Source organism: Amphiura filiformis, chromosome 7 (genome assembly GCF_039555335.1).
Source record: "Amphiura filiformis chromosome 7, Afil_fr2py, whole genome shotgun sequence".
NCBI classification, from domain to species: domain Eukaryota; kingdom Metazoa; phylum Echinodermata; class Ophiuroidea; order Amphilepidida; family Amphiuridae; genus Amphiura; species Amphiura filiformis.
Genome location: NC_092634.1, coordinates 46001837 through 46016739, shown reverse-complemented (window position 1 = coordinate 46016739; position 14903 = coordinate 46001837). Strand labels below are relative to the sequence as shown.

The 14903-nt window shown below is 36.1% G+C and overlaps 2 protein-coding genes across 3 annotated transcripts in view; both read right to left on the bottom strand.

Annotated features, from left to right (window-relative positions):
* The window catches only part of LOC140157245 (peptidyl-prolyl cis-trans isomerase-like 4), an 84642-nt gene that overhangs the window by 34306 nt on the left and 35433 nt on the right, over positions 1-14903 (bottom strand). The gene's annotated exons all lie outside the window — the stretch shown is intronic.
* On the bottom strand, positions 3126-12218 carry LOC140157243 (tubulin alpha-1A chain-like). Of its 2 annotated transcripts, XM_072180368.1 has the most exons (4): positions 11968-12218; positions 6986-7208; positions 5801-5949; positions 3126-4515 (listed from the first exon to the last, which is right to left on the bottom strand). In XM_072180368.1, the coding sequence occupies exons 1-4, from the start codon at positions 11968-11970 to the stop codon at positions 3535-3537; spliced, it is 1356 nt and encodes a 451-aa protein (XP_072036469.1). In that variant the 5' UTR covers positions 11971-12218; the 3' UTR covers positions 3126-3534. The 2 variants fall into 2 exon arrangements, with proteins under 2 accessions (XP_072036469.1, XP_072036468.1); XM_072180367.1 differs by lacking the exon at positions 11968-12218 and having other exon boundaries at positions 6986-7226.

Sequence of the window (14903 nt, the reverse complement as noted above, 5' to 3'; positions counted from 1 at the left end):
AACTTAAAATATTAATATTAACCAAATGACGAACTTGTAGCAGGCACTCATATTTTACTGTGTTATAATCATCTAAATAAAAGAAAATAGCCATTATTAATCATTTAATCACTTCATACATTTGTGAAAATCTAAAGCTGTTTGAGCTTTTAAATTAGTTAAGGCATTTCTTTAATAGTAAATAATTTTATGAAAAAAACAAAAATTCCCTCTACATTAACGTAGCTTTGTGCATATGGACCATAGTGGCTAGCTTATTCATAGTAAGGGTTAGCTTTGCTCCAAAGCTGACCTATTTTCCGTCCAATTGAAAGAAAAAATGAAAAACCATGCCATATTACACTATAGTAAACACCGGCTTCGCCTAGGTTAGTGGACTTTTGCGGTTGGTGGGTGAGGTAGACCAATATCTGTGGGTTGTCAGTGAATACTGCATAGTGGTCCTACTTGTTGGTGACTTATGTAGCTTGCCTAGTGATAGGGTAGCTTGCAAGGTATTACTTTTTTACAGAATGGTCTAACCAGGCAGGGACTGGCCTTACACTAGTCACTTGCTTGGGTTTATGTTACTCAGGGATCACTGGATCTTCTAAGGTACTGCGAGGGCTCTAATCAAGAGCTACGTCAATGTAAAAGAGAAACCCTGTTCTCCAGACTTAACTGACACAAATTGTTAAAAACTGACAAAAAACATTTTTCCTATATCAACCCAAACTTCCAAAATATTTTTTTTTTAATATTATTATTTGGTTCTGTAATTCATCTTAACTTATAAAGTGATGAAAGTGATTAATTGACAATTCTTATCCAACTTCATACACAAATCAGAGTAATACCAACATTAACACGAGGCCTATATTCTAAATAATGAACTGCAATGGGACTGTACATGTATTTTAAAAAACCACTCTGCCGGACTTCAAGGCTCCCTCCGCTTGTAGAACAGTGTTTTCTTTTTTCGTTGCCTGAAGGATGCGCAATTAGGTTTTGGGAGCAACTTTACCATGTTTGGTAAATATTATTGTATATTTTCATGTTTAAATGCCAAAGAAAAATAATTTCCACATTATTTTCTCACATCTGAAATTAACCCAACAACGTTTACTGAAACCTATGTTTTCCTTAAGACCTAATCAACAATTTGCTCGTAAAAATCACTGAAATTCAGATATTGGCACCTTTGTTAGTGCTGAAAGCCGTGTATTAAAGACAAAATCAAACATTTTAGATGAATTTGTAATTATTTCTCTACTTAAGGGATCTAAAATGAGCGTTTATTGCGTTTCGACAGTATTTTTTGAGGGACATGAGAGCACCTCAGACCTATCAAATTGCATTCTGAATACGAAGCATGTCTTTCTGATCTCAAATAATTTTCATTTTTGAAAATCACAATATAATACCAATTTTATGACAAATTATAAAAATTTGATATTTTTCAAATTTTGATATATAACAGTCCTCGAAGTAAATTATATAAATCTAATGATATATTCTTAAAGTGTATGTAGCAGGAGGAAAAGCCGACGGTCAATTGAAAATTTTGACCTTTCATATTGAAGATATAGATTTTTTTCCCAAAAAGACCTTTTTTTTGTTGATGTTTTGGGGAAAAAAATCCATATCTTCAATACGAAAGGTCAAAATTGTCAATTGATCGTCGCATTTCATCCCACCTACATATACGTTAAGTATAAATCATCAGATTTATAAAGTTTACTTGAGTACTGTTAAATATCAAAAATATCAATTTTAATGATTTGCCATAAAATGTGTATTAAATTAAGTGTAATTTCAAAAAACAAAATTATTTGATATCAGAATGACATTCTTCGTATTCAGAATGCAATTTGATATGTCTGATGTGCTCTAATGTCCCAAAATAAATACTGTCCAAACGCTCATACCCCAGCCCTTAAGGGGTACTACACCCATTGATTTTTTTTGCATTTTTTGCATTTTGTGAAGAAATTACAAAAAAAATTGGACAAAGTGGTATGCAAAATGAAGGGCAAATCTTCTCGTTTTATTGGTGGTATCGGTATCAATGTAGCTTACATGCTTTTACAGATAGAAGCCAAAAGGAGGTACATCACTGATGATTTAAATTCACTTCATTTTGGAAAGCTTACTATCAACGGATTTCGTTAAAATTTTGGATATGTGTTGCTAACACATTAGGGAAATAAAGTTGATATGTAAAATGGGAATAAGTGGTTCCTGATTTCTTTTATGACTTCATGAACTTGGTGCTCCACAACTATCAAAAAAGGAACTGGTTAAAATGCTTCTATTTTCAATGTTGAGCTATATTTTGTATTTTTAACTTGCGACATTATTGCACTGAAACTTAATTAAGCCATAGGTAACAGGTTACAACAACCATACTACAGCAATGATGAAAAAATTGTATTTCTTGTCACCTATACAACCATATTGGGTAGTTTTCCGTAAGCTTACCTTTTGTGATTTTGGTAACTATTTTATATTTATTTGTGAAATCCGTCTCAACTAGGCATTCTAAATTGTACTCACCATTTACATCCCAAGGTATATTAGTATATCCACCATGCACTTCTCGATATATATCCAGTTAAAGACAGAATATCAAAATTATGCCTCATATGATATCACAGACTCTCACATGTGTATTCAAAATTGATGCTTAAATTTGACCTGAACCAATTGACCTATAACCTGACATACGGTGACCTAATAGCCTTTTCTTCTCCTAACAACTAATGACTATGCATCCATTGTATAAGTGTTTATTTAATTTATTCAGTGTTATATCATGGTAGGTATTTTGCATGCACCACTATAGATTTTCTATAGAGAGTATAACAAAGGATTTAATGTATTCTATTCATGTACCCTACTTGAACATTTTCAAAAGAATAAATTATGGTTTGTTATGAAACACAGATCTGAGTTACTAGGTTACAGTAAACAAAAAATATATAGGGTTAAAATGACTTACTAAAATCGTTGAAAGTCACTTTATATGTAGATATATTTTATAAGTTAAGGACATGAGGTGATAAACATATATATGTACTTAATAAATTTGCAAGAAAAAAAAGAAGAGGGGTACTGATGAAAATCGGGGTATTATATCGCCTTAAGTACAGAAATTAACTACATGTATTTGAATAGGGCTTCAACTTTGTCAATATTGCTGTTTTCCTTGTTTTTGCCAAATTTTTAATATTTTTACACTTTCGCTGGGATCACTGAATAAGCCTAACTAGTTCCAACTTTTATATTGTTACTACTGATTTGATCATAAGCATTTAGGATTTTTAAAAAAACTTGCTTTATTTCTTAAGCCTGCTGTAATATACTGCTAATAATATTTTACTAAACTGAGATCAGTAGCATTTAAATAGTAGATCACATGATATGAAACAGAAAAAAACCCATTAACACCAATTTTGTTCCATTTTAATACTCTTCCCCTTCCTGCTCCTGATCTTCATCAGCAGAGTCAACACCAACTTTTTCAAATGGAACAGCCCAATAGATATTCTGAATCTAATATTCTTGACCCTGTTCATCATCTTCACCTTCAGCAGAGTCGACACCAACTTCTTCATAATCCTTCTCAAGTGCAGCCAAATCTTCACGAGCCTCGGAGAACTCCCCCTCTTCCATACCCTCACCGACGTACCAATGAACAAAAGCACGCTTGGCGTACATTAAATCAAACTTGTGATCCAGACGAGCCCAGGCTTCGGCAATGGCAGTTGTGTTGCTCAACATGCAGAGGGCACGTTGGACTTTAGCCAGATCACCACCAGGTACAACGGTTGGTGGCTGGTAGTTGATACCTACTTTGAAGCCAGTTGGACACCAGTCGACAAATTGAATGGTACGCTTGGTCTTGATGCTAGCGATAGCTGAATTGACATCTTTGGGGACAACGTCACCACGGAACAGCAGACAACAGGCCATGTACTTGCCATGACGGGGATCACATTTTACCATCTGGTTGGCTGGCTCGAAACAGGCATTGGTGACTTCAGCAACAGTCAGCTGTTCATGGTAGGCCTTCTCTGCAGAGATGACAGGGGCGTATGTGGCCAGAGGGAAATGAATACGTGGGTAGGGCACCAAGTTGGTCTGGAATTCTGTCAAGTCGACATTGAGGGCCCCATCAAAACGTAGAGAAGCCGTAATAGATGAAACAATCTGACCAATCAGGCGGTTAAGGTTGGTGTAAGTTGGGCGGTCAATGTCCAGGTTACGGCGGCAGATGTCGTAGATTGCCTCGTTGTCGACCATGAACGAACAATCACTGTGCTCCAAAGTGGTATGAGTGGTCAGGATGGAGTTGTATGGCTCCACAACTGAAGTTGAGACCTGCGGCGCTGGGTAGATGGAGAATTCCAGCTTGGATTTTTTGCCATAATCGACAGAGAGACGTTCCATAAGGAGAGATGTAAAACCAGAACCAGTGCCACCACCAAAACTGTGGAATATCAAGAATCCTTGCAGACCTGTGCACTGCTCACCCTGAAAGGTCAAACAAAAATAAAGATCATTTTGATATGAATTTATGACCTTCAAATCATCTCTTGACAGCAAAATATATAGTTAACTAACCACTTAGCCTGCACTATGCATATTACAACAGGCATGAGGATGAACTTTTCTTTAAAAAAACAGAAAAACAAGAGTGAAATTGGCCAAAATACAACCCTAAAATGGGCTATAAAGAAATAAATTGTGTAAATTTGGGCAACAATAAAAACCTGAATTGAGGTTTACACCTGAAAATTCTTGTGCCTGATATAACGGAAAAAATTGAAGCATGTAACCAATGGTTTCAAAACCAAACCACTGAAAGACTGATGGCACACTACCAGAACAGAATGATTGAGCCAGGTTTATATTGTTTGGAATAATAGAACATGGTTAAAGCACTAGTTCTGCCAGGGCCTCGGCAGTCATCTGGCGGCTGGGTTTTGAAGTCATTCCCAACTTGAATCAACATTTTGCCCTTGAACATGTTTAAAACAAAACTTTCATGGACCCCGCAAAGCAGATTGAAGAAGCAAGAAGCATGACCAGCACGAAGCATGAACACAAGAGGATATATCAGTATAAAAAATCTTAACCCAATTAATTAAATCCTCACCAAAATTAAAATAATGGAGGTAAGATCAGGTAACTTATTACTAATTTGTATTAAGATAATCAATTACATCATGCGGCAAACAAATAATTTCCCACTATATATACCTGCCAGAAAACCAGTCTGGTCGTTATGAATGATATCTGGAAGGACCTTTTTCAAACAACTACAAGTTTTGCTTTAAACATATTCAGGGACCACTGACACAGGAGGTTTTTCCTGCCCAACAATGATATGTGACATGTCATGTCAAAAGCAGACACTTTTGAGCAGGATCGTAAATGGAGAAATAGCCAAAAATCTGCCCGGGGTGATTTTTTCACAATTTGGGTTTGTTGCCAATTTGTTATGTTATTAATGTTAAAAATATTGTCTGATAGTTTCAGACCGGAATATAACTGGCATCTTGTATTTTTTGAGACATTTTTCAAGGTAATTCCTACTCTCAACATTGTCAATAATATTTTTAAAGGCCAATATCTCAATATCCAATTTTATAATACCATAACTTACCAACTCATTATCCTCGCTTAGGAATGTCCGATTTCATTGGGGAAAATGGCATTATGGAGCAAAATATGTAAAAACCTCAAAATTTATAATCTGCTCAAAAGTGTCTGATTTTGACATGACACGTCACACATATTCCCGTTTTTCACTCACCAGTTTGCGAATTTTGTCCACGACACGGTCAATCCATTCTTTACCAATGGTGTAATGTCCACGTGCATAATTATTAGCAGCATCTTCCTTGCCAGAAATCAGCTGTTCCGGGTGGAAAAGCTGACGATAGGTACCGGTACGCACCTCATCTGGATGATGGAGAGAGAATTGTAAACAATGTACAAATGATGCATTCTATGCAAAGTTGATCTGATCTGCCAACCTTTAACCTCATCCCTTAATATTTTTTATGTTTCATTATTTTTTTCCCATTTCAACTTCAAGATGATACATTTCGTTCAGGGTTCCAAAAACTGTTTTTTATAGACCACTTGGCATGTGACGTCAGTATGCGCGCACATTATGGCAATTTCGATTGTTCTTTGCCCTGCAGTGTGCGTACGCATCGTAGTTTGCTAAGGGCACATGCATTTTAAATCGCCCGCCACATTTCATATAGTACAAGAAAGCCATTGAATAGTGTAGCTGCTCGTTCAGACTATTGATAGACGAGTTCTTCGCCTTTGTTGATAAACAGTGATGTCAAGTGGTCTATGACGAAAGCTATCGGGCTCTTCCAGTTGAAATCTATACACCCCTTATGGAAGACATGACCTTAATCTCCCACACAAGGAGTGTAGATTTCAAATGGAATCATCAGTTAAGGTAACCCTAATTGAAATTCACATCCCATGTGTAGAAGATCAAGGTCATGTCTTCCAAAGGGGGGTGTGGATTTCAAATGGAATAGCCCATAACTGATTCTGTAAAAAGTAGTCTTTGCATGTGCCTTTTGTCACTGACAAATATTCCTTATGGGAGGCTATTTTGTGAAATTTGGGTACAAATCGCCCCAAGCCCCTTGCATTTTGCGCTCTGTTTTTGTGTTTCCATTAAATTTAACTTTTCTACGAGTTAACTTCTGACATCCATGCCTGGCAGTATGCGCACGCATAATCTCAATTTCCATTGTTATTTGCCTGGCAGTATGTGCGCGCATTATATTTTGTTCAGGGCTCGTGTTTTTAAAACTCCCGCCACATCACAATAAGGCTATTGAACAGTGTAGTGGTTGCATGGGGTTCATTCAAGCATATCGATATACCAGTCCCTTGCCTTTGTTGATTAACATTGAGGTCCACTTATCTATATGGACTGAAACAGAAATATAATTAATGTTCTCACCGATGACAGTAGGCTCCAGATCTACAAACACTGCTCTTGGGACGTGTTTTCCTGCTCCAGTTTCGCTGAAGAAAGTATTGAAGGAATCATCGCCTCCTCCAAGGGTCTTATCACTAGGCATCTGACCATCAGGCTGGATACCATGCTCCAAACAGTACAACTCCCAGCATGCATTGCCCATCTGGACACCGGCTTGGCCAACGTGGACTGAGATGACTTCCCGCTGTTGGGAAAAAAACATTATTATTTTGAATTGTTACTATTTATATAAAATCACACAAACATTCAGAGTTACAATATTACTGCATGACTGGACATCAGCCTGCTAATTAAGAATTTAAACAGGGCAGCTAATCCAAAGGAATTTATCAAGGGCACCTAGACAAATGCTTTTGACTTGCTTGAAGACAGGGCACCAACACAATACCATTGGTGCCTTTGGTTATTCTGAGGGCTGTTGGACTTTTGATACTATAGTAAAACTTCCAGAAATTTAAGTCCCTATAAGCTACATGTATTGACCCTTTGCACAGTCATCTCAAAACAAGGTGCTACCACAAAGAGTTTGTTGTGTGCGCATGTAATACGCCTTTCATGCACACACTTTAAAGCCATATTATAACATTTGCTGAGGAGGACGCCCTCACTGATTTTTTAAAATTCATTTTTTACACGATTATATTGTACTTTATTAAACCAATATACACTGCAAAAATCAAGACTCTAGGTGGTGTAGTTTTGTCAAAATCCGAGATATTGAATAAAACGCCGGAACCGGTGTTTTATTATTACGATGGAATTATTAGTCGACGCATACACGATGTTCATAACACACAGTATGCATTACGCACGGCGTATGGGACGGTGATCTACACAACAAAGGGTCGTACCATAACATGACCGAAGGAGTGGTAGTAGGACATGCGCTGGTAGTAAATTCCAATTTTATTTGCTTTGCCGTAGTTATTCGGCTCAAAACTAAAAGGGGATATATCTGACAATAAAACCTAACATTTTATGGCAAAGAAATGCTAATCTATTTTGTATGGAAATGTTATAATATGGCTTTAATTACCACATACAAAACCCTTCTGACACATTGCTAGAAAAGCGCCAAAAACAAAAAAGCACTGTTGCGCATGTGTCTGCATGGAGAACCATGTTTTGGTAGAAAGATGGCGGATCTGTGCAAAGGGTGAATAATAAGCGACTTTGATAATTCAGAAACAAAGTGCATTGAGGATTATTCTGGTGAGATACACAATCCAATTTCCCACACTAGTCGGGAATGATTGTGATCGTAGTACTTTTCAGTTATGACAGTGGCGAGTCTAACCAATACTTTGCTTAATATAAATCAAGAGCTGTGACAAAATCAAGACCAAACAATGTGCAAAACAAGTTAAAATCATTTTCACAAAGTGAAAAGTTCAACACCATTGAATACTGTACAAGTTTATTTTTCCTGTGACATTACCCACAATGCATTTCATTCTCGCTTAAGGGGGTACTACACTCCTGCCCAATTTTGTGCCTATTTTTGCATTTTTCTTAAAAATTATAGCATATTGGGGACAAGTAAGATATGTATATTACAAGGGCAAAGACTACTGCACTGGAAATTTATTTCAGCACAGACAACAGTTGTGGAGTTACAGTCAAAAATGAGGGAAAACCAATATTTGATCAATAAATCAATAACTACTTGCTTTGAGTTGCTGAATTTTCAGTACAGTAGTTGTAGTCCTTGCCCCTATAATATGCATATCTTACTTGTCACCAATGTGCTATAATTTTTGAGAAAAATGCATAAATAAGCACAAAATTGGCCAGGGGTGTAGTACCCACTTAATGATTTCATTTGCCGTTTCTGTCTCAGACCTGTTGCTACTGTTTTCCGATGCAAATAATTAAACTTTTAGTAAAAGAAATTAATTTCTATGGCAACGGCAAGCAATTTACCATTTTTATTAATTATTCAGGAGAGGAAAGAAAGATCAATATTCCTTTACAGGAAATAATTGTGCGTGGCAATACACATTAATTTTTCAGATCCTCCATTAAGCAATGACGAGATCATTAACCGTGACAACATCAAATAAATTCAGTTGTTATGTATAGGGTGCATTTTGAGATAAGACAAAATGTAATATTTAATTGAATACATGAGTGGAAGAAGGGCCCAACTCCAATTTTTTACAAAAATGAGTTAGACCCAGCATTTTATTGCCAGCAGACTGTTCTTCCTTGTGTGTGAAAGATGAGCCAAAATCCACTTTCCAAATAGTCTTCCACATATAATTAATCCTGGTTTTCATGGAAGAAAGGCCCAACTCCATGGAGTTGGGCCCTTCTTCCACAAATATTGGGTTAAAGAGGAATTTTGTTCATCCATGAAATTTGCTTTTCACTACAATAAACTTTCTTGCTAACATATTAATATGCTTCTACTTGTGCAATTAATGGATAATTTCCTAATTTCTGTAGCTTTTTATAACACATCTGCTTACGGAACTGGCACTTGCAGTATATTAGTGGAAGAAGGGCCCAACTCCAGCTCAGTATTAAGACCTGTACCGTTGCCGTGGAAACATCATATATGATTTCGAATGTATGTAATACTGTATGTTCATGTATTAAAGGTCCCCTGAAAATGAAAACATTCTGTCTATAAAACTTTTCCAAATATTCAGTTTTTTCTTAATATCTCAAAAACAGTTTTGATGGAGTTGGGCCCTTCTTCCACTCAGGTATTCAATTTTGTATGTATTTCATTGTGCTTGACAATACAAAAATTCCAGGTATGAGACTGCACTTTCCTAAAAAACAACTGAAAATGTGTGTGAAACTGGCAAAAAGTACCAAAACAGGCTGAAATTAAATGAATTGAATTAAACTGAATTCAGTTTTAAAACTGAAAATTCTCATGCCTGAAATTCTCTGCGACTCAAAAACCTCAAGTGCAATTTCTATTGGATTTTCCATACATACGTTATATGGATAAGAATATTCAAATAAGACACAGTGATGCCGATGCAGCGCACAATTGGGCTACTTGGCGATCACATGCCACTACTCAAAAAAATGTGCCGCTACTTGCCTAAAATTAGGCTACTTTGCAAGAGCCAAGTCACGGCAGTAGTTTGATTATTTCCTTTCAATTTAGCAGATTTAAAAGGTTTTGAGTCTCTGAAGCTCCCAATTGCAATTACAAAGGGTTCTGTGACCATTTATTGATCGGTTGGTAACTTCCAATTAAGTACCAGAGTTTGTAAGTCAAGTGCTTTTCCGCCCAATTGGGTGATTTGGGTTCTGAAATTGAGTAAATCTGCCCAAATATCCAGTATTCAGGTATTGGGCGCTCTTTTTGGAAGCTTAAAAATTGGGCTCCTCAATGGTGTCCGTAATGTTAAACTTAAGACCCCCAGTCAGACATGCATGTTTTTACCAAGTAAAGATGGTCCAACCATGGTAGGAGTCGCGTGTAATTGCAAGTGACCATAGTCAGAGTCAGGGTTCGCAGGTTTTTGCCGCAGGTGAAAAAAAACATGGTTTTAACTGCTTGGCAAAAACATGGTTTTAACCGCTTGGCAAAAACAATTTTTGCCAGTTTTTGCCGGCAAAAACGAAAAAAGTGATTTATAGTTCAGTTGTTTCATCTCAAAACAAATTATTTAAAGGAGTATTTTGTGATCCTAGCATCCTCTATTTATGTCATTTTTCATTAGATATCCACAAAAAACCTATTCCCAAAATTTCAGTTGATTCCGATTTTGCGTTCGCGAGTGATGCATGATTATGTGTATTACACTGCTCCATAGACAATGCATTGTAATTTCGTTCTGGTGCACCAGAAGCGAAATTCAAATTCACAATATCTTTGCTAAGCGAATTAATCTGCAAGAAATATTTTGTACATAAAGGTTTCCAGTGATATAAAAATCTCAACTTTTTTTGAGAAAAGTGGGGGATGAGGCTGTGGATCACGAAATGCCCTTTTCAGTTACAAAAATTATTTTAACAAGGCCAGATTTTGTAATTATAAGTAACATATTAAGAAATTAAAGGCATGCATTGTCATTGCTCTATGCATTTAACCGAAATGTGGCATATCAGATTCAAAACTTTTTTTATTTTAAGGACTTGATGAGACAAAAATTATGTTGAATGATTCATTAAAAGTTGTGTGCTGCTGTTTATGAGCTTTCTGTGTTATTTTTTAATATTTGAGTGACTATATGCGAGTTTTTGCCATTTTAAACCACATTAAACCAGGCAAAAACTGTTTTTTGCCAGTTTTTGCCACCGGTAATGGCAAAAACAGGTTTTTGCCGACAAAAACCGAACCCTGATCTACTCGTACCATCATTCCCCAATGATGCTAATTAGCATCGTTAGCACCAAAGTTACCATGGTCGGACTATAGTTAGTACAAACAACCAACTGCACTGTACTGTGTGACCATACATTGTCAGGAGTGTGAGTGGCAGAATTTATCTCTCAGTTGTGATCACAATTTAGCAACTCTCACTTCCACTGTAGGTTTTTTTAAACCAAATGGTGTTTTTGCTTTAAGCCATTCTGAATACATCTTTGTCCCCTGTGAATGTCACCGTGTTTGGGTATCATACAGCCTCATACACTTACGATGCATGCAACAGCAATTTAGTCTCTTTCATACATTTATACAAAACGCAGAGGGACGTTCAATGTTTTAAATTGCGGAAATCAAGATTTTGCAAAAAATGCTGAAAAAGTAAATTTTTTAGTCCGCTACAAGGAGGAGATCTTACAGGCCTGCATTGTTCATTCAACTATAGTCGGACCATGGTAAAGAAAATGATGATGGTCGGATGATGCAATTATGTATATGACCAGAGTCTTATTTTTTATAAATTGAAGAATATCAAGTAGAACTAAAAGTAGAAATCTGCTGTATATTCAGCTTTCAACAACTTCTAGAAATAATATCAGCCACTTACCATTATGAGTTGATGGTTTCTAGTTTCTTCACTCCTCGAAAAAAGTAAGACTTGTAACGGCCAACTATTGCTTCCCAATTGTAATGATTAGGACTGCCGGTATCAGAAGTGTTGTTTCTGCGCCGCTGCAGCACAATTTTATCCCTACCCTTATGCTACAATATCCTCCTTGATTGGTTGCATCCAGTCACCATGGCGATTTGATACTTAACGAACAATTTACTGTCTCCATTCCATCGATATAATGTACTGAAAGTATATCTATTAGTGCCGGTTGAATAAGCTTCAACAGGTTGCTGTAGGGACCATTATTAATTGCAATCATTCTTTTCTATAGAAATGGGCAGGTACAACTCGTTTCACAAAACAATGCTAGGTATGTTCACAAAATTTTCAAGTAGGGTATTTCACATGGAAATTATTTTGTTTAAAAAGGTGATTATTTAACTTAAAAAATGAGGGGTTAACCATGTCTGTAGGTCAAAAATTAGCGAAGTTATGGGCAAATGTCTGTTTTTAAAAAACTGCACTTTTCTGCGACCATCATTGACAATGCCTTACAATGACTTACTGTACAAAAAAGGCATGTAATGCATCATTTTTCACCACGGCGATCCATTTTACACAAAGGCGATTTTATTTTATGAAATCTAACTTTCACTGCATGCTGACTTCTGTATCAAGGATAAAGTACCGGCACATTTTAGACTACGTCGTCAAGTTTCTGGTGTCCAAATTTCAAATTTTTTATTTCCTATGGGGATTACACAGTTAAGCCATTGACTGTGAGCTACTGTGGTCCAAACTTTTTGGATTGAATGTCGCCCTCTATAATAAGGAATGTGGACATGTCTAACAATGCAGTGTTAATAAGTCCATGTTGGCTGTTAACAGTTTCAATCCATCATAAATTTGAGTCAAATCGTCAGCCTAATACGATAATTGTAAAGTTATTTTTTGTAATTTTGAGAACAAAGTACAAAATATGGTTCAAGCATGCATCAGTTACATAATCACCATAATTCTGTCTTGTTATTCCCTTTATTTTGTCTCATTATCATTTGTTCTTGTGCCAAGATATGTGAATAAATAGTTTTAAATGCATGCTTGAACCATATTTTGTATTTTGTTCTCAACTTACAAAAAATGACTTATACTTTGATCAGACAAAGTATAGGACTTCAATTAATAGTTTGTGATGCTTCTGGCGAGATGTCACAAGGCAACTCTCAAAATAAAATATATTAATATTAATTCGCAATGTTATAAGGCCCAGAATACAATGTTCGTTTTTCAAAAACTGATGAAATGTTTAATGGATCAGGCAAATGACAGACTTAAAAATAGTGCCTTACAATTACAAGTTACACTGCTGAGTTTTCATAATTTCATTTTTCATAATTTCAAAGCTTTTAGACGTCCACTCCAAATTCATTTCAGGAGATATACAATGTCAAGTCAACCTTGACTCACAAACCACAACCTAAACTAAAAATTAAACCAGCATTTCTGCCTAACTCTAATCACAAAATAAATTATAAAATATAACAAGGGTACACAATAACAACAGGTACACAAACACTTTATAATGGATATTTTTCAAAGGAACTATAACATTCCTGTTTAAATGCAAGAAATTGAAACTTACATTTGGCAGACTTTCTAACACATAGCTCATTTATTAAGAGCATACATTTGTATTTCGCGACATCTCTCACAAAGTATGTGAATTAAAATGCTTGCAACATTTTATTCATTGTTCTACAGTAGGTACCTTCTTCTTGTGGACTTCCTAGGGTCACTCAGCCATAGCTAATGCATTTTACCCATTAACCATGGCAAGTATAAATTGACTAATTAATCAGAAACACACCAAATCAATGTGAATAGCTTGGGATCTATCATATATTGATTATACGATGAAAAGAAATTATTCTGAATGACTTGCAGCCCATCATATCATATCAAAATTATTCCGACTGACTGTTGCAGGCCTAGAAATGTGTGGCAGTGCGGGCGAATCCATTTGGATTTTCGCAAGAGAATTTTGGAGAATCCCTGATTCACGCAAATCTACAACCCGCTCCTGCTGCACAATGATTGAAAAATATACTGCCCTCATACGGTTATGACAGTCCAATTTGGTCATCCAAGATGGCGGCTCTGGCGAATACAAAACATTGACATGCAACCGATGGCCGTTTTTGCTGTTAAAATGCCCTCTCAAATCAGTATTATTGTACAAATTATTAATGATTTAAGTACAGGGTGTCCCCAAAAAAAGAGGACCCTCGTTGCGCCCTCTTTTTCTCCTATTTCTGACAAATTAATCAAATGTATTTTGGTATAGTAAAAAAACCTTAAATCGTTAGCGTTAATAAACCGAAACAATTATTTCAATCGGCTCAAAACTTGTGAAGATATGCTCTTTTAAAGAAATGTATCTGTTTTTCACTCTGTCCACGGAGGAGGTTTGGCTACTTCAAAGATTGAAAAGTGCATATACCATGCATGAATATAAAACATTCCTCAATGATAACTTTATAAAATAACAACTTTATTTTAGGGAAGGCTTTACCGGTGGGCTTGTGGGTTATGGATTTTGTTAAGTGTCATTAATTTGGGCAACATTGATGTGAGATGGAACTTCTTTTGCTATACTTGCAATTACTTATGTTTTTCTCGGTTATTTTATGCCTTTTTGTTTTATTATGTTTCTTACTTTCTTACTTTATTGTTTCTTGCTTTCTTTTTATTGACAACATAAGTCACTTCTCTTTTTGGAATAAAAGGTAGCTCTGAAAAGGGCTGTTTAGTTTGTCTTTGGTTCTTTTGAAGTGAGTTTACTGTGGTGCTCTGCCCTCTACCTGGTTGCCTCCGTGACGAATAAAGGTTTCAGCCCTAGTTCTCATTGCATTAATTGCGTTGCGTACCAT

Coding starts and splice junctions, on each gene's coding strand:
- LOC140157243 (XM_072180367.1), bottom strand. CDS start 7,226: ATGTTTTTTTCCCAACAGCGGGAAGTCATCTCAGTCCACGTTGGCCAA. Junction 5,950..6,985: donor TCTGGAGCCTACTGTCATCG/GTGAGAACATTA, acceptor TCCATCATCCAG/ATGAGGTGCGTACCGGTACC. Junction 4,516..5,800: donor TGGACAAAATTCGCAAACTG/GTGAGTGAAAAA, acceptor TTGACCTTTCAG/GGTGAGCAGTGCACAGGTCT.